This window comes from Nothobranchius furzeri, chromosome 12, assembly GCF_043380555.1.
Source record: "Nothobranchius furzeri strain GRZ-AD chromosome 12, NfurGRZ-RIMD1, whole genome shotgun sequence".
Taxonomy (NCBI): Eukaryota; Metazoa; Chordata; class Actinopteri; order Cyprinodontiformes; family Nothobranchiidae; genus Nothobranchius; species Nothobranchius furzeri.
In genome coordinates, this window is record NC_091752.1 from 2,291,738 (window position 1) to 2,316,030 (window position 24,293).

The 24,293-nt window shown below is 42.7% G+C and overlaps 3 protein-coding genes across 6 annotated transcripts in view; 2 read left to right on the forward strand and 1 right to left on the reverse strand.

Moving 5' to 3' along the window:
• Positions 1 to 7,094, reverse strand: part of egln1a (egl-9 family hypoxia-inducible factor 1a) — a 31,773-nt gene extending 24,679 nt beyond the window's left edge. Inside the window, exon 1 of the mRNA XM_015943951.3 lies at positions 5,943 to 7,094. Within this exon, the coding sequence (XP_015799437.1) occupies positions 5,943 to 6,647 (705 nt within the window). The 5' untranslated portion in view covers positions 6,648 to 7,094. The remainder of the gene's footprint in view (positions 1 to 5,942) is intronic.
• A 3,187-nt stretch (positions 7,095 to 10,281) lies between these two features.
• tsnax (translin-associated factor X) lies at positions 10,282 to 17,436 on the forward strand. Its single transcript, XM_015943948.3, has 6 exons — positions 10,282 to 10,530; positions 11,532 to 11,621; positions 11,707 to 11,821; positions 14,036 to 14,166; positions 16,696 to 16,817; positions 16,898 to 17,436. The coding sequence occupies exons 1-6, from the start codon at positions 10,515 to 10,517 to the stop codon at positions 17,273 to 17,275; spliced, it is 852 nt and encodes a 283-aa protein (XP_015799434.3). The 5' UTR covers positions 10,282 to 10,514; the 3' UTR covers positions 17,276 to 17,436.
• Positions 17,437 to 21,515: 4,079 nt separating this feature from the next.
• The window catches only part of disc1 (DISC1 scaffold protein), an 86,612-nt gene continuing 83,834 nt past the window's right edge, over positions 21,516 to 24,293 (forward strand). For 3 of the 4 annotated variants that reach the window (XR_008565636.2, XM_054749831.2, XM_015943947.3), the window contains exon 1: positions 21,516 to 21,805. Coding sequence is in view for 2 of the 4 variants with exons in the window: in XM_054749831.2 (XP_054605806.2) it covers positions 21,736 to 21,805 (70 nt within the window). In the remaining 2 variants the exon portion in view is untranslated. Of the gene's footprint in view, positions 21,806 to 23,936; positions 24,073 to 24,293 lie in introns of those variants that run through there. The other variant, XM_054749832.2, reaches the window with a different exon arrangement.

The following is a 24,293-nucleotide window of genomic DNA, read 5'->3' on the forward strand; positions in this document are numbered from 1 at the left end:
TCCACAGTAGGACAAAGGTACATCTACCGGTAATCTTTATAAAAACAGACTGGCGCACGGCAGTGACCTCATTAAAAGCGCCGGTTAGATTAGCCGCGGCTAGTCTGTTCACACCTAGAAATCCCAGACCAGACCCGCTCCAAACGAACAGGGGAATCACGTTAATGATTCCTAACAAAACCTTTCGACATGAAGATGTTTTGGTGCAGATAATCTTATTTCGAGGCTGCACCATGGGCGCCCGTCCTCACCCGTTATATGGATATATACACTGATGGCGATTCGCCGATGGATCTAAATACCCCGGGGAATCCAAGTAGCACCAAAGTTGTCAGCGTGAGTAAACAAACGTACTGCATGCTAGAAATTAAGTCCGGATTCCAATAAACGGGAGTTTCCTTTAAGCACATAAGCGTGAATATACAACTACGTGTCGGACTTGGTATGCTAATTAAGTTGGGCTGTGACGCGCCTCCCAAATTCGCTGTTTATGTTTTTGTTTATTTATTAGGCAGATAAAACTTGGATTGGAGACAACTCGCGTGGGAAATTGCTATGTAGCCATGTGGCGTCTTCTTCTGTTTGTCTGGGAGGCGGAGGCTGCTTTACGGCATCTGGCCGTCGTGCGTGTCGTGTACTTGAAGAAGGCTGTGTATAATAGTCCATAATATCGATACCACAGGGATGGAATATCTAATTTAGATACCACTTTTAGTATCGATTTATATCTGGGTATCGATTTTTTTGACAACACTAACGTGTCGTCAATAATTTGGCAGTTCAGTGCATCTTGGTTAAAATTCAAATATTCTGCCTAAAACTGACAGTGTTGCGTCGTCGTTAGGGAAAAATTCTGCACTGTATTTGAATTTAAATCTGCCACCGCTATTGGCTAAGAGGTACGCTATGATGTCATCTGGTATATTATGATGTCATAATGCCATTGTGAGCCTGTGTGTGTGTGTGTATTTGTTAGCGGCTCCGCCCTCTCTGTCTGCCAAGCAACAGCATTTGTTGCATTTTTCAAACATGAAGTGGGAGTGAAGTACGTCTATTGTAGGGGGTGACTTGCTCTTTAAAGTTAGGAAAAGCCACGGACAACCCAGTGCTGCTGCAGGATTACATTTTCAGTTGGATGCCTGATTTTAGGGGAGTTTCAGCATTTTCAAAGAAATGAATGCACAACATGTCCCGTGAAAATAGTTGGGGTCGTAGACAAAACATGGAAGCTTCTCAAATCACTCCAGTGATTTTTTTTTGGGGGGGGGTTGTTCCCTGCATGTATCAATATAAACGGCTAATCTTTCGCTCCGGAAAATTACCGTTGCTGAACCAGGTCCTGAGGAACCTGACATCATAAAATCAGCAGTCTGGTTCAGTAAGTAGTGCAGTGCTTTTCCAATAGAACTTTATCTATTAGTGTTAACTAATTTAAGTGATGACTTCCTTTTAGACCACAAAATGCATCATATCACATGTCAAACCTACAAAACAACACACCTGCACTATACGAACACTGCCTCTTTAGTGTTAGAGCACTTATGCCACCTAGCTCCAGTATGCTAGCGCACGTAAACATTATTATTATTTCTAAAGTCCATGTCTCTGGAGAGATTAGAATGAACAGAGAAAGCATTCAGCTACTGGATCTGCAGAGTAACGAACACGCCTTGCTGCCTGCTGCTTTCCAGAAAGCTCTGAAGTGAGAGGGGGAAACAGAAACAACGGCTTTAAATAACTCTCCGGACAAATGTTTTCCTCCGTCTCTTCCAATATGAAATGTGCCGACATTGTGTTGCTTCTCTTTGGGTCATTGATATTCACGGCCCTCCAGCTTTGTGCAAGTCATGCTGGTCACAGTCCAGCTGTGTGCTTGCCAAGGCAACTGAGGCAGGCATGGCATGCGAGGAAGCTCTGGGTGTTTGACACAGGGGACAGCTGCACGGATCAACAACAAGAACTGAGATGATTCTGAGGAACGTTTCTCGTCCGGCCGTCAGACAGGGAAAAAAACCTGGATAGGAGAGGAGGGATTCATGGTTCCACACATGATAAAAAGCTGTGTTTCATAAGTGCAAATACAAAACAATAGTTTCCATTAAATCAAATTTTTGTTAAATAACCAATTCATTGTCCACGTAAAGGTTTAACCTTGAAAAAGAACCCAAGTTTAAATGTCAGTACATCGCGCACAAAATATTAGATAAAATAATGCCACCAAAATTACACTACCTAAAGGATTATTAGGAACACCATACTAATACGGTGTTTGACCCCCTTTCGCCTTCAGAACTGCATTAATTCTACGTGGCGTTGATTCAACAAGGTGCTGAAAGCGTTCTTTAGAAATGTCGGCCCACATTGACAGGATGGCATCTTGCAGCTGATGGAGATGTGTGGGATGTACACCCAGGGCACGAAGCTCCCGGACCACCACATCCCAAAGATGCTCCATCGGGTTGAGATCTGGTGACAGTGGGGGTTGTTGTAGTACAGAGAACTCATCGTCATGTTCAAGAAACCAGTTTGAAATGATTGGAGCTTTATGACATGGTGCATTATCCTGCTGGAAGTAGCCATCAGAGGATGGGTACATGGTGGTCATGAAGGGATGGACATGGTCAGAAACAATGACCCGTGGCATTGAAACGACGCCCAGTTGGCACTAAGGGGCCTAAAGTGTACCAAGAAAACATCCCCCACACCATGACACCACCACCACCAGCCTGCACAGTGGTAACAAGGCATGATGGATCCATTTTCTCATTCTGTTTACACCAAATTCTGGCTCTGTCTCAACAGAAATAGAGACTCATCAGACCAGGCAACATTTTTCCAGTCTTCAACTGTTGAATTTTGGTGAGCTGGTGCCAATCGTAGCCTCTTGTTCCTGTTTGTAGTGGAGACGAGTGGTACCCGGTGGGGTCTTCTGCTGTTGTAGCCCCTCCGCCTAAAGGTTGTGCGAGTTGTGGCTTCACAAATGCTTTGGTGCATTCCTCGGTTGTAACGAGTGGTTATTTCAGTCAAAGTTGCTCTTCTATCAGCTTGAATCAGTCGGCCCATTCTCCTCTGACCTCTAGCATCAACAAGGCATTTTAGCCCACAGGACTGCCGCATACTGGATGTTTTTCCCTTTTCACACCATTCTTTGTAAACCCTAGAAATGGTTGTGGGTGAAAATCCCAGTAACTGAACAGACAGGCCCGTCTGGCACCAACAACTGTGCTACGCTCAGAATAGCTTAAATCACCTTTCTTTCCTGTTCTGACATTCAGTTTGGAGTTCAGGAGATCGTCTTGCCCAGGACCACACCCCTAAATGCATTGAAGCAACTGCCTTGTGATTGGTTGATTACATAATTGCATTAAGGAGAAGTCGAACAGGTGTTCCTAATAATCCTTTAGGTGAGTGTATTTAAGTAACATCAAAAAACTCACTTGGATCTTAAGGAAGCCATTTGTGATGAGCTGTAATTAGAAGCTTTTATAAATTCTAGACCAGGTGTACTCTACTCTGTTCCTGGAGGGCCAGTATCCAGCACATTTTAGTGGTTTCTCTGCTCCTACACACTTGATTGAGTGATGCAGCTAGCTCATTAGACAATGCAGAAGTCTGTTGTTTACCTGCTGACTAAAATCAGGTGTGATGAAACAGGGTTCAAACTAGACATGCTGGACACCGGCCCTCCAGGCCCAGAGTTGAATACCCCTGTTCTAGACGGTCTTTGTAAATCATTTGACCACAAGAACAAATATAACTATTTTTTATCCTTACAGACTAAATAGCGTCAGTCATACACTGAGTGATTAGTCTGGGGGGGGGGGGGGGGGGGGATTAGGGTTTAGTCTATAATATGATATATGTGACTGAATTATTCTCACACTAAAATCTCCATGATTTAGATTTTAGAAATTAAAAAAGCCTATTTGTGTTATTGGACTGCACAATATGCAACAAAATCCACTCACTATATAAATAAAAAAATATGGTATTTGGGGCTTTTTGTGTGATAGCCGCCTGGAGGGGAGAAGGAAAAGGAAAAGGGCTGGAAGCAGCTCAATTCCTCCTGGGTTAGTCCATCACAACAAGGGTCAAAATGACCACATCTGGTTAAAAAAAGAGCTGCAGGTCACACGCAAGCCAGCAGCAAGGATGGAGCCAGGCTGACATGTAGCTTTTTTAAGTTTGGGCTAAAATGACTTGCTTTTTTTTTATTTTTTTTATACAGGGCTGGTGGTTTCTAATCGCTTTCATAATGTATGCTTACTCCAAAAACTACAAGTTCTCCTCGGTGACGCGTGTGTTGTTAGTGAACTGAAGTATTCAGCCAGCCACCTGGCCAGTGCTGCGTCACTCTGGGTCCCTGTTAATGATCCACATGTCTATCCGACTTCAGGGGGCTGTTTTCCAAATGGATCAACGTTCAGCATAGTCACTTGTGCTACTGTCCTAGAGACATAAAAATCTACTACATTTGCATGAATGGATCAGCGAATATTTGAAACTGATGATCTGGTGGAATTTTCTAGGCTACTTCTTCTTGTCTACTGAAAACATGCCCATCATGCTGTGATATGCAAATATTTTACTAAACAGCTCTTTTAACAGTCACAGTGGTTGTGCAAAAATAAAATTGTAGCCATTTGCATTGATCGTAAATGCTGCTTAAATAAGTTTCTTTGTGACGGACACAAGAAAAAGAAGTGAATTAAAACAAATACACAGTTATGTACATCATGGCCGATGACAGGGATGCTCGATTATATAAAAAAAAAATCACGGCTGTTTTGGTCAATATTGAGATCACAATTATGTACTTAATGAGTTGAACAAAACCAAGAACATTCTAACTCAGCACAGAAGGGGATTCGAACCTACAACCTCCTTACTGTGCCATAAACCGCTCCACCATAGTAAAATCGTGAAATAAAAATCATTATTGGCCTAACAGCAAGACAGACTGCCATAGATGTCATACCCATTTAGAAATATTTCAGTAACATCCTGATTTTTGCAGAAAGCAACAGGATGACTGTAAAAACCCGGCCTTCTGAGGAAAGAGACCAAAGAAAGCTATATTTGTGAGACATTAACTACATATTCATGCAGACATAGTTTAATTACCTTCTTGGGACAACTTTTTAAAACTTGACAAGATGCATGAGTTTAGGCTTTGTAAGGGACGGAAGAGACAAAAATAATCATTGATTTCCTTCATTACATTGTTTTTGTGACTGTTGGAATGAAAACACCGATCTGACAAATTGCACAGCCATAATTTAAGTTGTAATTGTAATTATGTTTAATGCAATAAGAAAATTTGGCTTTCTTTTGAATGATCCATGATATAAAAATGTGCTGTGTGCATGCAAACCTTGCATGCTGCTTTAATCCAATCAGGAGTTCATTAATTGCGTCTTACTTGTCCCTCGGTGGGAAAACTTAACATTCAGTACAGTTGAGTTCTTTTTTTAATAGCGCCTTTCATGCAAAGCTGTTGCCATTTGGATTAGTTTTACTCTGATATTTAAGAACGTGCACACTTTGATCTGACTTTATGCTAGCAAGCTTACTTGCCTCGTACATCTTGTTTTATTCTGCCAAAACACTTTTTAGATTGAGTCATTTTAAAAAGTTTAATTTAGATTGCTTAAAGCTGCACAGTGGGGAATCACAGTGGTCATGGTTGGCCTTCAGCAGCTTATTTCTGTTGGTGGGAGGCATTTCTGTGTTTTGCATCCATGTGCTGGGTGGAATAATCCACCTGACTCGGGGCATTAGCCATGCTTTCCCCTGGAGGCAGCTTACCTCCACTCATATGCATTTGCTGACTTAAAGTAGGTTTTATGTAGTGACTGATGTATTACTGAACAATAGGAGTTTCTCTGAGGGACAACACTTCTGATTGACAGTCTTCTACCTGGACATGCTGCAATACTTACCTTTGTCCTTCCATTTATAGTGTAGTTCCCCAGTTTGCCATTACAATGTCTGATTAGGTCGTCCATGCGACCCATGAGGAACTTGATCTTCTCGCAGCCGTCCTCTCCCCCCTCTATCCACGTGATTTTGTCCCCCCTGATGTCTTTAGGAGAGTCGCTCTTTTGACTGACCAGCTGTCCATCTGTGAATTTACCCTTTTTGTACAAGGCCTTGACATTCTCCAGAACGCTCAGCCCGGTCTTTTCTCCTAAAAAGTCGTTCACGACGCAGATGCCGTGCTTGTTCATGCACGGTACTATGATCTCCACGGCGAGTCTCTGAGGGGACAGGCTGGTTTGTCCGTTAGGTGTGGCGGGGCCGTTAGATCCCACCTCTCCCGCTCGATACCCGGCTGCAGGTGCTTCTGTGTCTGGGGCTGGTGGTGAAGACGGGGAGTTCGACTGATCGGGGACATTCTCCGTGCTGGTTTTATCCGGTCCCCCGTCCTCTCCCGACGGAGGAGTGTGTCCGGGTATCTGTTTGGAAATCAGGGACTTGTCCGCCACCTTACAAATGAGCTTGTGCTTCTTCCAGTCCTGTTTCTGGTGCTCCTTGCTACAGTAGAAGGAGCTTCGGCACCTTCCACACTTAAGGAGGTTCTCCATCTCCCCACAAAGTTCACAATACTGTCGGTCTCGGTCCAAATCGCTCTGCTGCTTTTCCATTACGAGAGCTGCAGCGGTTGTACTGCTCCTTTAATTTCGATCCTTCACACGCGCCCTGCTAACCGTCTACTTACTTTGGGGAAAGAGCCACTGCCTCTGTCTCGCTACGCCGAGCGAAACGGTCGAACTAAACTCAAACGCTCGCCATTTTGTCGGTCTTGTCCCGGTTCCGCATGTTCGAACGGTGAAGTAACGCCACAGTGTGCGCCCGTGGACAAGCATTCAGCCGCGGGTCGGCTCGAGGGCTTCGGGAGGCATTTCGACAGGCTAGCTGTCGGGATCGGTCTACTGCATGGCGCCGCTCTGTGTGCGTGCTGTTTGTCCGTGGCTCTCGTTGACGTCAGAGCTCAAACCCCGCCCCCGCGTTGCCTTCAGGAGTTGTGGGTCAAATGAAATACACACCAGGGCCGGGACACGTGGAGGGTATTTGACACATTTTGGTTCACTGCTGAAGTGAACTATTAAAATATATAAGTATCATTCCTTTTCGGACAGCATTCGTCTCTTTGCTATGACGTAACCGGCCTCGATGTGTACTCACAAGCTTCCTACCCTTGGATTCGGAAACATTACTTGAAATATAACAATTTATTCCTCATGAAGAAGGGTGGATTTCTGAAACACTGGAGAACCCCAGACATCGTATCTCCATGTATACACAGATGACCAACAGACTGAACATGAAACGCTTCAAAGTACAGAGAAAGCACGTTTGGAAGAAGAAGAAGAAAGTATCATTTCTATAGCGCCTCTCAAGATAAAAATCACGAGGCGCTTCACAAAAACAAAAAATAAAAAAATGTAAAAATATAAAAAAGCATTTAGAAAATGTTTAAAAATATATTTAAAATGAGCAAAAATAAGCCCATTCCTGCTACTCTGTTTAAAAAAAACAGATCTTATAATTATGAGATGCTATTGTGAGATACTATCTCATAATTTCTATTTCTGTGGCCGTTTCCAGGTTTCAGCCCTCCTCCACCTCCTTTGCCCATGGTGTCCCACAAGGCTCACATCCACATCCTGAGCTCTTTTAAAGGAATCTGCTGCCATCTTTTCGCAGATGACATTCAACTGTACATCTCCATATGGAAGCAGCAGCTGCTGCATGCTTTGTTAGTTAGACTTTGTTAGACTCAATGAAAAAATGTATGACTGGGAACTTTCTAGAGGTGAATGAAGACAAGACCGAGATCATACCTCTGTGCCCAGATAAACTTCTTCAGTGATGCTCTTGGTGAGCTTGCTTCTCACACCAAACCTGGTCAGGAATCTTGGTGTGACCTTTGACCCAGCTCTCACCGTGGTTTCTCATGTCAGTTCTCTTGTTCGCTCTTCCTTCTTCCATCTCAGAAACATTGCTAAGCCCATTCTGTCCTGATCTGATCTTGAGACTGTTCTCCTCACGCTTAATAATAATAATAATAATAATAATAATAATGCATTGAACTTATATAGCGCTTTTCTAGACACCCAAAGACGCTTTCACACACTGCTAGTGATGGTAAGCTACTTGTAGCCACAGCCGCCCTGGGGAGGCCTGACATTTGGCGCCGTCGGCCCCTCTGACCACCACTAACACAGGCAAGTTGGGTGAAGTGTCTTGCCCAAGGACACAACAGCAGGATACCCCTGGCGAGAGCTGGAATCGAGCCCATGACCCTCCGATCATGAGGCAACCCGCTCTACCACCTGAGCTACTGCTGCCCCAGCTTAGACTACTGTAACTCTCTTTTCACGTGTCTGAGCAGAACCTCCCTGAACCGTCTACAGGTGGTTCAGAACGCCTGTGCTCGGCTTCTGACCAAGTCCTCCAAACACACCCACATCACCCCGTTTCTCCTCCAGCTTCACTGGCTGCCAGTCAACTTCAGGGTTCATTTCAAGATCCTGGTTCTGGTCTATAGGGCCTTACATGGACAAGCACCATCTTACATTGGTGATCTTCTTAGTCCCTACACCCCCAGCAGGTCCCTGAGGTCCAGTGATCAAAGCCTACTGGTTGTGCAGCACCAGGCTAAAGGTCAACAGTGACAGATCATCTGCTGCTGTGGCCCCCAGACTCTGGACCTCTCTTCCCCTGAGCCTGAGATCAGTGGACTCAGTGGTCTCCTTTAAAGAGCAGCTGAAGACTCACTTGTTCAGGGTGGCTTTGGTGTGACCTCCTGCTCATCCTATTTTTCCTCATTAGCTCCTTTTCATGCAGTAGTGTTTGTCAAATCTGTATTTTTCAGGATTCAGTGATTACCTTTTTCTTTTTCATTTACATATTTCAGTCTTAATATTTCCTTTTCTTGATTTTTATCGTGAGAGGTGCTATATACAAGGTTGTTTCTTCTTGTTCTTCTTCTGCTTCTTCTGATAACAGCTTTAACCTGCAGTATCTGATTAGTGACAGGTTGCAGCCCTAATTGCACCCAACACCTACAGGCACTCTTTATTTCACGCTTGTTCAACTTCTTTTGCGTAACAAATAACTTGCCTTAAGAGGATGCTGTTCATTTAAAAGTCAGGGGTAGATTATATGGCTTCTGTGTCGTTGGACAACAACCTTTAGCTGTTGCTGGGGAGTTTTGCAGCCAGGAATAAAGCAGCTGAGGATCGGCACATCGAAATCTGGTGTTTCAGCTTGTCTTTCTGGAAGGTGACCCAGAAAAGACTGTGGAAAGGACATTATAGGTCTCCCTGCTAGGGCTGCTGTTTCTGCAACATATCCTGAAAAAAATGAGGAAAACAAGTCAGGATTAGACATTAGTTTAAGATTAAATTTATTTTCAGCAAAATATTTTTTTAACTCAGAATGCATGTTGTGCACCTGAATGGACATCTGACAAGCTTTGACTCATAATTTACAATGAATGAGTAAAACATGCTTAACAAATATAAGATTAATGTTGAAAAAGGTTTTAAAAAATATATATGTGTGTGTGTGCGTGTGTGCGTGCGTGCGTGTGTGTGTGTGTGTGTGTGCGTGCGTGCGTGTGTGCGTGTTTAAAATAGTTGCAAAACCACACATTCAAATACATTTATATGTATTTTGAGAGCAGCAGCAGCTCATCAGGTTGAGCGGGTTGTCCAGTAATCGGAAGGTTGCAGCTTCGATCCCGGCTCTGATCCCACCTTGCCTGCTGGTGGTGGTCGGAGGGACCGGTGGCGCCTGTGCTCGGCAGCCTCGCCTCCGTTAGTGCGCCCCAGGGCAGCTGTGGCTACATCGTAGCTCATCACCATCAGTGTGTGAATGTGTGTGTGAATGGATGAATGATACACTGCAGTGTAAAGCGCTTTGGAGTCATCACTCTGAGAGGCGCTGTACAAGTGGGGTCATTTATCATTTTAGTAATTTGACAACTCAATTGTCACAGTTCCTACATTTCCCATGATGCACTTCGCTGTGTTTCCGCTACGTCTTAACAGAAATAACTTTTCCCGCCGTTCGAAAAAAGGCACTTTTTGTAATTAAATTGTGTCTTTAAAATATGTGAAATTCATGGCACATATCAAACGGGATAAAAAAATCTTTAATCCTCTCATACATTTTTTTGAGTTGGGGGGATCCGTGGCCCGGAAGTAGATGGGCGTGACTTAGGTTTTCCTGTGTTACTACGGTTCACATGTATGCTTGTTGACAAAAATAAGAAATTTATTCTAGCGTGACATGATTCACAGACTTTAATTAATGATTTTGTTTGTTTCGCAACGTACGTTTTCTCTGAAAGAGTCGATAGTCATTGTCTTATAACCTCGATAACGCCAGAAACGTGGAATAAAGTGCGCGGAGACGAAGGCTAATATTTAACGTTCGTCTAGCTAGCTAGCTAGCCTAGCTTTAACTGAATTCACTAAAATATAACCTGCAACATTGAAGGCATGAATAAAAGGGAAGGTAAGCCTCGTATGTGAAACTAGAAATTATTACCTTTATTTTAGCTAGGTTTTGTGGGCTGCCACAGTCAGCAGCTTAAGATTATTAATTTCTTGTGGAAGTTATAAAATACATTTCCAGTTAGCTACTAGAGTAGCCTCGTCCTTCAGAACAACATGGCGACTGTTTTCTGATGATTAAAAATGTAATTGATTGGGAGTAAACATACTTGTAGTTTAGTTTGTGCAAAGAACAGGTTTATAGTTTTTTACTGTGTGTGTGTGTGTGTGTGTGTGTTCTAGAAATAGTAATTTTTCAGGTAATTTTATGCTTTTTTTTACAGTACTGCAAATATATCGTTTAGCATATCAGTGAAAGCAGTCTCAGTTACAACATCCTTTTATCAAAAAATTTATAAGCACTAAAATTAGATTTAGTTAACATTCTCAATAAATAAACCAGAAACGCAGTAGGAAGAATAAAAAGATTTTAGAGACAAAGCCAACTTTAAGCTCTAACCATGAGTACACAGAGACCATTGCAGTCTTTTGTGACCACACTGAAACTACTGATATTAGAGCAAAACACGACTCATAGCAGTGTTGCTTTGTTTATGTGGCAGAGACACCACATACTTAAACGCATATATTTAAATGAAAAGAACGAGTAAGAATATGTCATGGTGCAAACATTTTATGCAAGAAAATGACAACTTCACTATTGTGATGTATTTTTTCCTCCTTTATCATTATTACTGTAAAACCTGTTATTTAACCGTTCATTTATATTTGTAATTTGCTCATTAGATTTTATTTTTCCCTTCTGAATAAATAAATAAATAATAAATTAATTAATCAGTTATCAGAGATAGAATGAATTAATTAAATAAGCAAATAACTGTCAGTAAAAATTGGTCCAGAAATTCCTGCAAAATTGCTGCAGTTTCTCTTAGAGCCCACTTTAAATAAACTACAGAAAAAGAAGTGTTGTTGAATTCATACTGAATTATCACCTTTTAATAGTTCCAGGTGAAGTATGTTTAAGGAAAAAAGTTGATGCTGCACAGGAGATGAGCATCAACTCGACCTCGCCGGTCATCACAGCCTTCAGAGGTAACTAGCTGCACCCTAAAAGCTGACTTTGTGATTAATATATTCACTGCAAAAACAAACAACAACTCTATCCCTGTTTTTAAAGTTTTCCAGCAGGAGCTTGATGCAAAGCATGACAAATATGAGCGTCTCGTTAAGATCAGTCGAGATGTCACTATTGAAAGCAAGAGGACCATTTTTCTTTTGCACAGAGTGACCAAGTAAGTGACTTTCCAACTTCGATTTTATGCAGCCTTAGGTTAATTTATTGAAACAAAGGGAATACTTTTGGTCTTAAGTTTCTGGTAATAATTATCAACAGATAACCCAAGTTCATGCCTGTAAACATCTGCCCTTTATGACAAGAAATGTACCTAATAAGAAGGGTTGGGCATCGAGAATCGAGCATCGATTGGAACCGGTTCCAACTGTTCATTTTTCCTGGAATCGTTCAAAGTTTTTTATTTCGATTCCTAGGCCCTGTCCACACGTAGCCGGGGATCTGCCAAACCGTAGATATTTTTCTACGTTTTGGCCTGTCATCCACACGAAAACGGAGTTTTTTCACACGAAAACGGATCTTTTTAAAAACTCCGGCCAAAGTGAAGATCTGCGTTTTCTCCGTTTTGGGTGTCTGCGTGTGGACAGACAAAACCGGAGTTTTAAGGTCCGCAACGTCACTTTCCGCGACAAAAAATGCTGACATCACGTGTGCGACCTGTGTTTACACTAGCCGACAGCATGGATGCCCTCAGAGCTGCGCTCGCTTTATCAATCGTCCAAGCGCTTTTTGCTTGTTTCTTTTTGCAAGCGGAATTACTGCTCCTTGCGGAAGACCACAGACGAAGGACGAGGTTAAGAACGGGGGAAGTACTGCCGCCTACAGGTCTGGCATGTCCTTAACAACGTATTTATCCGGGTACGTGTGGACAGAGTTTTGTTTTTAAACGAGGTGGTGTGGATGCAAGTTTTTGGAGGGGCAGATATTCGTTTTTTAAAAACCTCGGCTACGTGTGGACTAGGCCCTAGTTTCGATTCCTAGAATGCCGACGGAAGAGGAATCCGCGGCCGATCTCCTTGAAAAATAAACGTGATCTGCAAATTGTGATCAACGCTTTCCAGAGCTGATCACATCAGCTGTCTGTGTGTGCAGCACGAGTCCCCCCTCCCCCCACCCGGCGCGCAGCGGCCAAATATAAACAAACGCGTCTGCCGAACCTTTACTCCATAATGTAAACTTTAACTCCTGCAGCGTAGAGGAAACTTGCTAAAAGATGTCAACACGGTGGATTTAATAGAAGCTTTAAAGAACAAACTCTGGACGGTGTGAGGTGATTTTGTCTCACTGCAGAAATAAAAACACACACGGAGCGTCAGCAGTCAGACGCAGCCGCTCACCAACACTCGTGTGTGTGTGTGTGTGTGCGCGCGCGCGTCAGAAGGCTGAATAATTAAAGTCATCATGCTAGAGCAGCTTCTCTGTGGTGGACCACACCAGCTTCTGCCACAATAACTTATAATAATAATAATAATAAATCACACACGAAGCTGTGAAATTTCCTTTCTGAACTGTTTCTGTTGAGTTTTAATGTTTAAACCTGTTAGCTTGTTACTGACAGCAGCTACGGTTAAGTTTCTGTTGTGACTGAAGCTGCTGCAGCATGGAGGTGCAGTTCTCAGTCATCCTGGACATGATCATCCTGAGAGTTTTAGCTGGAAACAGCTGCACGTTTCTGGATGTGTTGGAGACATTTAGCCTCTCATCCCAGAGGCTGCTTCCAGACTTTAGTTGTGGTCAGAAACAAACACACTGGTTGTGCTGCAAGTCTTTTTCTTTTTTCCTCCAAAACATGTTTTTGTCTAAATGAAGGTGATGATGTTGTTCATAGAGTTAAAATTCATGTTGAAGTTAAGATTATTTCATCCAGTAGGACCTGTGGTTAGCTGGCTCATGTAGAACATGCCATGTCTTGAAAGAATCGGAATCGGGAATCGATAGGAACCGGAATAAAAACGAGGAATTGGAATCGGAGTCGTTCAAAATCAAACGATGCCCAACCCTACTAATAAGAGACTGATAATCAAATAGCTCTCATATTAAAATTTAAACACAAAGTGTGACAAGTAAATGACACAAGCCTTCCAGGAACAGCTTGGTGATGAGCTGCAGCACATTTATTAGCAGGAATCCCAGGAATAGTCAAGCATGTGAGTTCTCGTTCAGTCCGTTAACTCGTGTAGATGTGCAACTCAGCCAAAACACAACGTTTATTCCTTTACTGGATTATTAGTAAAACTTATTGAGCAATCAAAGACTGAAGTTGTAGAAACACAACAGTTTAGATGTTAAAAGTCATTTAAATGAGAAATAACTTTGAATAAATTTGACATGAGTTTAAATAAATGCCTCCTACTAGTTCCCTTTGGTTGTAAAGTGTTGCAGCTACTGAGGACGTTCTGAATGAAGCTGAAGGAAAGCTGGATGGAGTCAGGCAGAAGATCAGTCAGATCGCAGAAGAGCTGAGAGGAGGAGATATTAATCAGTTTCACCGAGCTTTTACTCCAGGTGAGTTGTCACATGCAAATGTGAAATGACATTTTCACTGGCAACTTTTTTTATTTTGTAACGAGCTCAGGGTTTTAAAGACTGCTCCACTGTTGCTGGTGTTAAGTCATTTATCTGTCTGATGCTGATGGCGTGAGAACATGATCCTGATGCTTTTGACAGACACACCCTCTGATAAAGTTGTTTTTGACCAGCACCAGGACCCATAGCCATTATGTCTGCAGAGCTGAGAGAAAGCCATTAGTGGGAGTGAGCTGTTATCTAGCAGCTGGGAAGGCCCTGCTGTGTCCTCCACGACGTGACCAGTGGCAGTTTCCACCAATTAGTGGCCTCTTCTCTTTTTTTTCCCTCCCTTTTTTAACCTTATTAGATTGCGACCGAGTTGACTTTACGGGTTTCCCAGATAATTTTAGCTGGAGGAGAAGTTAGCCGTGCCTGTTCTTTTATACAAGGACCATCAGGGGATAAATGTGGACGCTGATAACAAGGCCGTGCAACACTTTGATGATTCTGTGAAAACAGAAACGTACTTTTCTCTTGGTTCTCTTCTTGCTCAGTAAACCATAAACTTATCCCCTGTACTAAAGCTATAACTCCCAGTACTTAGACGCAGTTCTCATCTGTTGTTGTAGATATGATTCATGTGGGCTGTGCACTCTCCTAACTCTGTCTTTTCCAAATGTGGTGCCAAGAAAAATTCCTCCTTTTCCGGTTTGCTTCTCCCCTTCAGTCTCTGTTTGAACGTTCTATCCAGTGATTCCTCTTCGTGTTAGTGTCACTGACCAAAGAACCGCTCCTCTAGAACAAACAACAAACAGCTTCTTGTGTAACCTTCTCATTCATGTTATGTCCTGTTCTCCTTGGGTTGTGTCATTTCCCTTTAAGTCAGAGAGGCGCAGCTGTGAACTGTTGAGACATTTCTATAGAGGGCTAGCCAATCACCAAACGGGCCTGAATATTGACCAATTCTTGTTGCCAGATGAATAGTTTTGGTGCATCTCTGCCTGGTTTATAATATTTTCTGTGTCTCACTGGGGTGTAAAGAGTTGGAGACAAAAAACTGTGAGAAAACATGCAAAGTTTAGGCCGTAGTTGCACTGAAAAGACACACGTGACACTTTATCAACATGTTCTTTTATATGGCCGGACATATAGAATAGAATAGACTTATTCTATTAGACATATTTGCAAACACATAGAGACAATTGTGCAAATAACAGGTAAAGACATCCAGAACCCAGCTGTTGCAGAGGCAACTAACTGGTGACTCCACCAGCCGACAGAGTACAGGCTGTGTTCTTAGACGACAGGTCCGTCACCTAAATGTTTCCCAACAAGAACAGAACCAAACTCTAAATGGAACACGTGAAACGTTTCCATTGCTTGGTTCTTTTCTAAAAACATTTTAGAAAAGATTTGTTTTTACATTTTAAGCTGACAAGTTTCGGCTAACACTGTAGCTTCCTCAGAGCACCACCACTGGTTAGGCGTCACTTCCTTCTCCTTTTATCTGCGGGCAGCAGAGGACATCCTTCCAAGCAATGGAATTTGACGGATCACACATAACGAATGTACAAACGATGTGAAACAATTTGCAAACGTAATGGAACATTCAGTCTGTTACACTAGGCAGCGTACTCTGGCTTCACTTCCTGTTCAGCTGCTCCAGGTCGAGAACACACGATTCATGCACATAGAGAGGTGTGTGCAGAGAGGGGAGGGACGCCAAAGGGCAGTTTGATTGATGGATCAGGATCCATTAATGAAGAACGTGATGTTCACAGTGATTGGATGAGGTTTTTCAGGATTCTACATTTCAGAGGTCATTAAAATTATTCATTTTTTGGGGAAAATAGCTACCTTTAATCATGACATACTGAATGAGCTAATTAATCTAAACAGTGGGGAATAATTCATAATGAGCAAAACTATCAAAGTAAACAAACATCAGTCTCTGGTGTTTAGATTAGAAAACCAGTTAGGTTTCATTTTAAAAGGTCTAATTGGGTCGACCTTTTTGAGCGTAGTTGTTAGTTTCGTTTGTTTTGACTCGAGTACGTGCTAAAAGGAGACTCCTAAGTGACAGATAATCAGGAGAGAAGTGGAGATAATGCTTCCTACAGTGCTCTGCAGCACCTTGGGACCAGGGACATACCAGAACCGGCCCTTTCAAGTCCAGCTCCAGCTCCAAAAGTAAACTTCAGACACGACCGCTTCCGTCCTGTGATTATTTGATTATTGTTTACTCAGGAGCTGGAAACAAATGAGGGGTCGTCGTAGCATGACACACACATGCTCGCGCGCACACACACGCGCACACACACACACTGCTCTTCTACAAAGCAACAGAAACAGGAAAAGGTTTCTTTTTGAGGGATTGTTTTCAGGTAGCGTTTAAAGCTCATCATACATGGTTGTATTTTGTTTTGTTTTTTGAGGACAAATGCACGATCTGTGTTTTTGGTAGCAGCTTTAAAGATGAAACAGCTTTTTAATGTGATTTTACTCTAATGGAGTTTCACATTTCAGGAATTCAAGAATATGTGGAGGCCGTCTCTTTCCTGCACTACATCCGTCATCGCAGCCTCATCAGCCTGGAGGAGATCAACGCCAGGCTGGTGTTCATGGGGACAGAGAAGGCGGATCCGAAGGTGTGCCTAAAGAAAACCTCGTCCTGGAGTTGTCTAGCCTCTGAGAAAAACTAATTTATCTTTCTGTGTTTTCCCTTCAGGGTTCTGCTGAAGCTGCACCGCGAGGAACTCACGTTCTGACTTTCCAGGTGACGCCAGCGGACTACCTGCTGGGCGTGGCCGATCTGACGGGGGAGCTAATGCGCATGTGCATCAGCAGCGTGGGCAACGGCGATATAGAGACTCCCTTCCAGCTGAGCCAGTTCCTGAGGCAGATCCACGACGGTTTCTCCTACATCGGGAACACGGGTCCATACGAGGTCTCCAAAAAGCTGCACACGCTTCGCCAGAGCCTGGGGAAGGTGGAGGATGCGTGCTACACCCTGCACGTCCGCGGCTCTGAGATCCCCAAGCACATGCTGGCTGATTTGTTCTGCAGCAGAACCACCCACATGGACACAGAGGAGGGAGTAGTGTAGCTCCACACGCTTCACTAGTGCGTTTTGTTGTTTTAGGGTTAGCGTTACTCCATTTTTCGTTTTTACTACAGTAGCGTTGTTACAATAGAAGTTTTTTTTCATAATAATCTGATTACTGCAGTTGTGTTGCATGAATAAAAGTTCTGTGCCAAACTTTAAAATGTTTGGATTGTGTGTGTTCTCTCTGCCCGTCTCTCCCTCCCTCCATAACACACACAGGTAATCCACGGTGAAACTATTGGCTGCCGGCTCCTGCTGCAGTCTGAGACCACGAGCATGCAACCTTTGTACATCAACAGGCCCACACTCAAAAAACAACCCCCCTGCTTCGTAGCTTCTATCCTCGTTAAACCCTCCTCCCTCTGCAGCGGTTTGTGATAACGGTAACGAGCGTCTGACATCAGCACGGCGCAATTTACTAATCGTTACTAAACTTGGAGGGTTTTCCATTTTGAGCAGCCTGTTTAAGGTTAAAGGTCATACCTTCAAGATGTTCTGCTAGAGAGCAGAACTTAAGGTTCAGTCAGTTACAGCAAGTGGTCCAGGTCCAGCCCCACACCATCACACTACCACCACCATGTCTGACTAGCTATGATATTTTAGTGTTAGATTTACTCCAGACTGAATTTTGAGTACTTTTCAGATTGGCCTTAACTAAGGTCAGGATGCCTCCTGGACACCTCCCTGATGAGGTTTTTTGGGCACATCCAACCAGGAGGAGACCCAAGGGAAGATCCAGGACACGCTGGAGGGACTATGTTTGTCAGCTGGCCAGGGAATGCCTTGCGATTCCCTGGAGGAGCTGGGAGAGGGAAGTCTGGGCCTCCCTGCTTAGGCTGCTGCCGCTGTGATCCGACCCCAGACAAGTGGACTTTGATGGATGGATGCAGTGATTTTTTAAAAGTACAGGTTTGGTAGTAGCGGCTTCTAAATAAGTTTAATCAGAGTTAACTCATGATTTAACAAAGATACTTAGATTTAGTACCAGGCTTCTTTCTGGAGAGCTTCATTCCCTTAAGAAATTAAATCATTTAAAAATGGCATTTTTTATTTACTCAGGTCAACTTTATTTCAAATGTGTTTGCTGATCTGAATTAAATAGAATTAATGCAAAATAGCCTTTTTTTAAACAATCTCAAATGCAGCTCCCCTTGTCGGTCATTTACAGAGGCGTGACCAAGTCACTGCTTTGCAAGTTACAAGTAAGTCAAAACTTTGCAGTCAAGTCCAAGTCAAAGACAACCAAGTCGAGTCAAAAGTCAGTGATCTGGAAGTCCAAGTTGAGTCAAAGTCCTTAAATTTCCAGAATTAAAGCTTCATTTATGTGCTCAAACAAGCAGGAAGTGCAACTGAAACTGATGCTAAACAAAGTGCTGCTGCTTTTAGCAGAACAAGCTCAGACCCAGAACCAAGAAGGATATTTGTCCATGTTGCGCCACTTTTGTGCTGAAATATCAAATACGCTCAGGCCATCATCAAGTCAACAGTTGCATGTCGATTCAAGTCGCAAGTCATTGGCGTTCAAGTCGTAAGTCTTTATAGATTTTATCAAGTCAAGTCAGAAGTCATTATATAATGACTTGAGTCTGACTCGAGTCCACACTTCTGGGGTCTCATTTATCAAACATGGCGTAGAACCTTTACTAAAACCGTACTTAAGCTCAGCAAAAATATTTACTTACACCCATCAGGTGTGTGATCTATCAAACATGGAGGACACACAGCTGCACGCAATCTCCGCTTCATAAATCAGAAACTATCTCGACAGGTTCTCAGCTGCTTTTTAGTCACATCCCGCCCTCACCACGCCCACTTACTGCCATAAATAATCAATGCAATGTGCCTTGTGGATCTCATGCGTATACATAAGCCGGCTGTTGCAGCGCTCCACCAATGACATGGCGACCGTAGATCAAGGCAGATCAAGGAAGCAGAAGTTGAGGTACCTGTGGGTGAGGTGGAGAAATGAAAGGAAGTGCTTTTGCAAAACAAATAAGAGAAAATCCACGGAGTGGCACAGCGTTGCTGAAGCCGTCAATGTTGTGAGTTCTTCAGAGAGATCTGTGGCGGATATAAAAAGTGGTCCAATCGGGATTTGATCCCCAGACTCCCAGGTGAAAGTCACACGCGCTAACCAGTCAACCAAACAGAGATCTTCCCTGTTTAAGTAGCCAGGGCGCATTATCAATCAGGTCACAGTGACAGGACACACACTGTCACAGACGCATGACGTTCTGTCTCAATCTGTCCCCCTGCTGATATTCTGTATTCTGTGCTTCAGGCTGTGTGTGTGTGTGTGTGTGTGTGTGTGTGTGTGTGTGTGCACGTGTGTGTGTGAGTTTGCGAGTGCATGTGTGTGTGTGTGTGTGCACGCGTGTATGTGTGTGTGCATGTGGGGGTCTTGTTCTGTGTGAAAACGAAGCGGTACAAGTGATAATGCTGCAGGATTTCATAATGTTATCTTTCTCATCAGCAGCACTGCAGGTGCTCTCCACGTCCAGCGATGTGTGTAAGCCAGGTCCTTAGTCAGCTTAAAGCTGCGCACATTTTTCCACTAAGTTTTCTTTCATAAATCCCAAAGTTTGCGTGGAAAGTTGCTTACGCAGTTTTCCGACCCCGTTTTGCATGTAAGCAAGCTTTATAAACGAGGCCCCTGGTCATTTAGGCATTTCTCTGCAAGATGATGGATCCAAGTAGTTTTGCATCGTCAGAGTTTAAAATTGGAAACCCGATGCTTGGAAGCAGGTAAAGGAAATCTCGTTTTTACTCTTTAATCTTCTTATTGTTAATTTTACTTTGTGACTAAACTTCTGTTCTTGAACACAGATGCTGAGAGCATAGCCGTTAATTAAGTATGCCACCTTCTGGCTAACTCAGGTACTACATGTGCTCAGTAGCATCTGCACATGGTTTTATTTTCTCATGTGTCATAATTTTATGAGGAAGAAATTTATAAAATTTAGTAAAAAAACACCTTCAGTGACACATGATACGAGTAATAAAAATCAAACATGATAATAATTAGGGAAAATGTAAGAAAACAATATAACAATAATAGTAAAAACATTCCGACTTAATAATAATAATAATAATTATTATTATTATTACTACCCTTCTAGAGTACTTAAAGTCTCCAACTTCCAGATGTGATTCAGATCTGACCATTTTAGTTCTGTGTAATGTATGTGACAGTCACATGTAGGACATTTTGTTTAGTGTGCTTAAAAAAGCATTCAAACAAATGTTCAAGTTCATTAAACTCAGTCATATAGCATAAAAACAATTCACGTTTTATTTCGCACGATAGTAACGTTTCCTTTGAGGTTAGGCAATGACGTGCTGCCCTCCTGCGGCAATACCGCAGTACTGCATTACTAACGGAATTAAGATTTCAATTGCTGTTCACATTTATACAAGCAGCCGTGTAAAAAGTAGTAAAACAAATTCAGGTCTTACAAATAACCCAATTTTAAGCCATTCATTTGAATTAAAATGTCAGTAATGTAGACGAAAAGGAGAAAGAAGCTGCAGAATGAGAGAAGTTATTTGGATCTGACGTAGAAAACCGTATTGGCTTTAATGTGTGTGATTTAAAAGGACACCAGAAGCAGAGGTCCAGTCGGAGGCAGTTTGCTGATTATTGTGGGTGTGCATGTGAACTGAGTCGTTCATCCGCCAGCCGAGCGGAGTGAAAGGAGCCTTTGAAAGCGTGGGAAGAAGGACGGAGAGACAGCTGTGGAATCTGGAGCTTAGGAAAAAACTAAACAACGAAATAATTGTTGCTGTCACGTGAAACCACCGTTTAACACACAATTACTAACTTTAATTAACTCTTTTGAGTCCATTTTAATAACTGGATTAAAAATAATGACACTTTAATTGACTTTTTTCCGTTTGTTGGTCTGAAGTTAGGAATAAAAACAGAATTAAGCGCAGTATTTAGTTTAGTGGAGGGTCCTCTGAGGCGGGCCGGAGGAGTTTGGAGTCAAATTCCTGAACACGTATAGCTCCTCTCCTCTCCTCCTTTACGCCGCGGTTCTATGACGCATGACGCACGGGCACAGCGCAGCGACTAACGGATCCAACACTGGATTACCGTTCAGTGATCAATCTGCCAGCGCACAGATTAGTCTCGTTCAGCCGTCTAACAACCGGATGTTTGTCCAATCTGTGCGCCAAGGAAACGGATACAAGGATTTATGCTGCTGAAAACAAGCTGGCGGCTTTTTGTAACCGAGCCTTGCTCCAGAGTCCAGATCCGAGTCTGTCAGTCCGGATGTGTCTGAAGGAGCCGCTTTCTCCTGCTGAACAGAACTGAGTTAAAAGACAAAAAAACAGGGTTGATTTTCCACAACGGAAATGAGATCAGCTCCTTTCGCTTGGTTCCTAAAAACATGGTCGATGTAACCCTCCGGAACCGGGATCTCTGACTGACAACCGCTTTTAACATCCAAAACAAGATGTTTGCTGGACTGGTGGGACTGGAGGGTCACCGGAAGTCGTTGCACCACAACTGCGGAGTCACAGAAGGTAAAATCTGCTCTTGTTTTAGGTGTAACTTGTCTTTTCACACCAACTGATCTGGGATCTGCTGCGGTGAGTCCTCGTAGAGCTGTTTTTTAAAATGTGCAGCGAGATAAAAACAGGAAGGTTAGAAAACTTTTGTAAACGTAATCGGAGGAAAATCACGAATATAGAGAATAAAAACAATGTTCTCAGAGGTCATAGAGGTCAAAGGTTCCTAAAGGGGCAGGGATGATGGGGGATAAAAATATTTTGCCAATCAGAATAAACAATAAGACTGTTTGCAAAAAATGTTATCCAATTTCCTCAGAAACAGAATTATTCAGACACTAGTAGTGTTTTAGTTATTACCAGTAAACGCACGTGTGTGTTTATTCAGGTAAAGTAATATTTTTATTGTACTGTGCTGTTGGTCATAAATGTAAAATATGGGTTTAACTGGTGAGCATGTTTCAATCCCTATGGCGTTGTTGAAGAATGAACAGAACTGAAATGAAAAACAAACAACTACTAATTTAAAAAATTCTAAAAAACAAGCAGATTTTTTTTAATACAACGGTTAAGGTGGTGCTCACTCCTCACCCCTGCCACATGGACCCAAGGGATAAACCATCAACCCTGCTCAATGGTCAACTTTCCTCGTGGGGTCACACCCATTGGGACAGTGGGAGGGTTAAAACAGTTCTATGGTCGATACAAAACTTGAACTTGTACTAATTCTTGAGAGTTTCAGTACCTTCCAGAATGAGCCATTTCTAGGCTCTGTCACTTTAAAGAGCGAGAAACACCTATTCAACGTTTTTGCTGAAAACCTGTACAGATGAGTGTCTAATAGTCGTGTGTAGTCATTATTTAGGCAGTTTAGTGCAACTTAATTAAAATGTAAAATTTCAGCCCAAAACCAAAACCAGGGTTCCCCCCAGCGCCTTTCAAGCCTGGCAGGATGCCAGGCCTTGCTTGGTCCCCCCAGGCCAAGCATCCAGCCCCCACGCCCGTCTCCCGCTGTCACAAGCGACAGACATCTATTCTATTTACCCCATATGATGTCACAAACGGGAACTTATGCAAAAGTATTTTGTACTTCTGGAGCAGCATGATGATGCCATTAGTAGCACTGCTGGGGCGGAGACATCAGTTCCAGGGTTTGGACTCCAGGAAGGATACTTGTATGTTCTCCAGGTTCTCTGGTTTCCTCCCACAGTCTACAAACATGAATATTAGTAAGTTGGCAACTCTGAATTGTCCCCGGGTGTGTGTGTGTGTGTGTGTGTGTGTGTGTGTGTGTGTGTGTGTATAACTCCCACATGATCTTGAAAGAAAATTGAAACCGATAACTGGGAAATAATCGGTTGCAGTAACATAATATTTATGTTCAGAATGATTGAAATGAAAAATGATCAAAATACAAAAAACAACAGAGATGAATTCACCTAATGAGGCAATTTGATAGGTTGTGTTAGTGAAACTATGATGAGCTTGTAAAATTCAGTTGCCTTTTGTTTTCTAACTTTTAACGGGTACAACCCACTAATGAACGCATTAATGAAAGTATTATCGTTTTTAGTGGATTCTGCATTTAATTCTGCATTCTCACTCTGGTTTCCTACATTTGAAAAGTAATTCCTTCTCAGCCTGGACTGGTCATCCTTATTCAGAATAATTATCTTAATAATTTTTTTAAAATCTATTTCCTAGATTAAACATTTCTTTTGATGTATTTTTTGTTCAATTTGTTAGACAAAATAGGATATTTTTATGTTTATGAGGTGAAAACACAAAAGAAAAAAGCCCAGGATTCTGAAGATGGACCTGTTCGTGTTTATGTGACTCCTTTCTGTTCAGCTTTAGGTGTAAATTGAATGACTTTGAAGCGGTACAAGCATAATACATAAATACAGTTCCACTGCGGCACGACCCTCATGTGACCACACGGGAAGTGAAGCTCGGTGCCGATAATCAGTCCTGGAATTTCACACATGAAATTAGAGTTTCCTGTCAACTGAATGCTCTTGTTTTCAAATAGACGCAGCAGATTTTCACTTCCCCATTTCTGTGGCTGAAGCTTGTCACAAGTGGCGAGATGTTGCACATCTGTCTTCTCAGTGGGGTGCTGACATGCAGATGTGCTGGTGTGCTTCTGCAGATCTCGTTTCTCAGATTGTTTGTGTTTTTACGAGATCCTCTGCGTTGCTTTGTTGTTTAGCTGGAGCCATTTTAGCGGCTGACGGGGAAGTAGGACTTCACACGGAGGAGGGCCTCTTTTATCTGCAGAGGTAAATAATCCGACCTCTTCTGGTCCTGACGCTTTGTTTTTCTCAGGCTTTGTTTGAAATGAATTCGGTGAGCTGGGCTGGAGTTACAAGGGAATGCTTTTCTTGTCACATTAGAATCGTTTAGGCCTCTTTTTGCTTATTTCTGCGTTCTGATGGATTTCCTGCAGGGGTTCATCCAGAGAGTTTTAGCAGGGGCAGCCAGATGGGGGTCACCAATAAAC

Bases quoted from the DNA above. Each gene is read 5' to 3' on its own strand.
- tsnax (XM_015943948.3), top strand. The intron at 11,622-11,706 runs GTAACTAGCTGC...CTGTTTTTAAAG, and splicing joins GGTCATCACAGCCTTCAGAG to TTTTCCAGCAGGAGCTTGAT. The intron at 14,167-16,695 runs GTGAGTTGTCAC...TTCACATTTCAG, and splicing joins TCACCGAGCTTTTACTCCAG to GAATTCAAGAATATGTGGAG.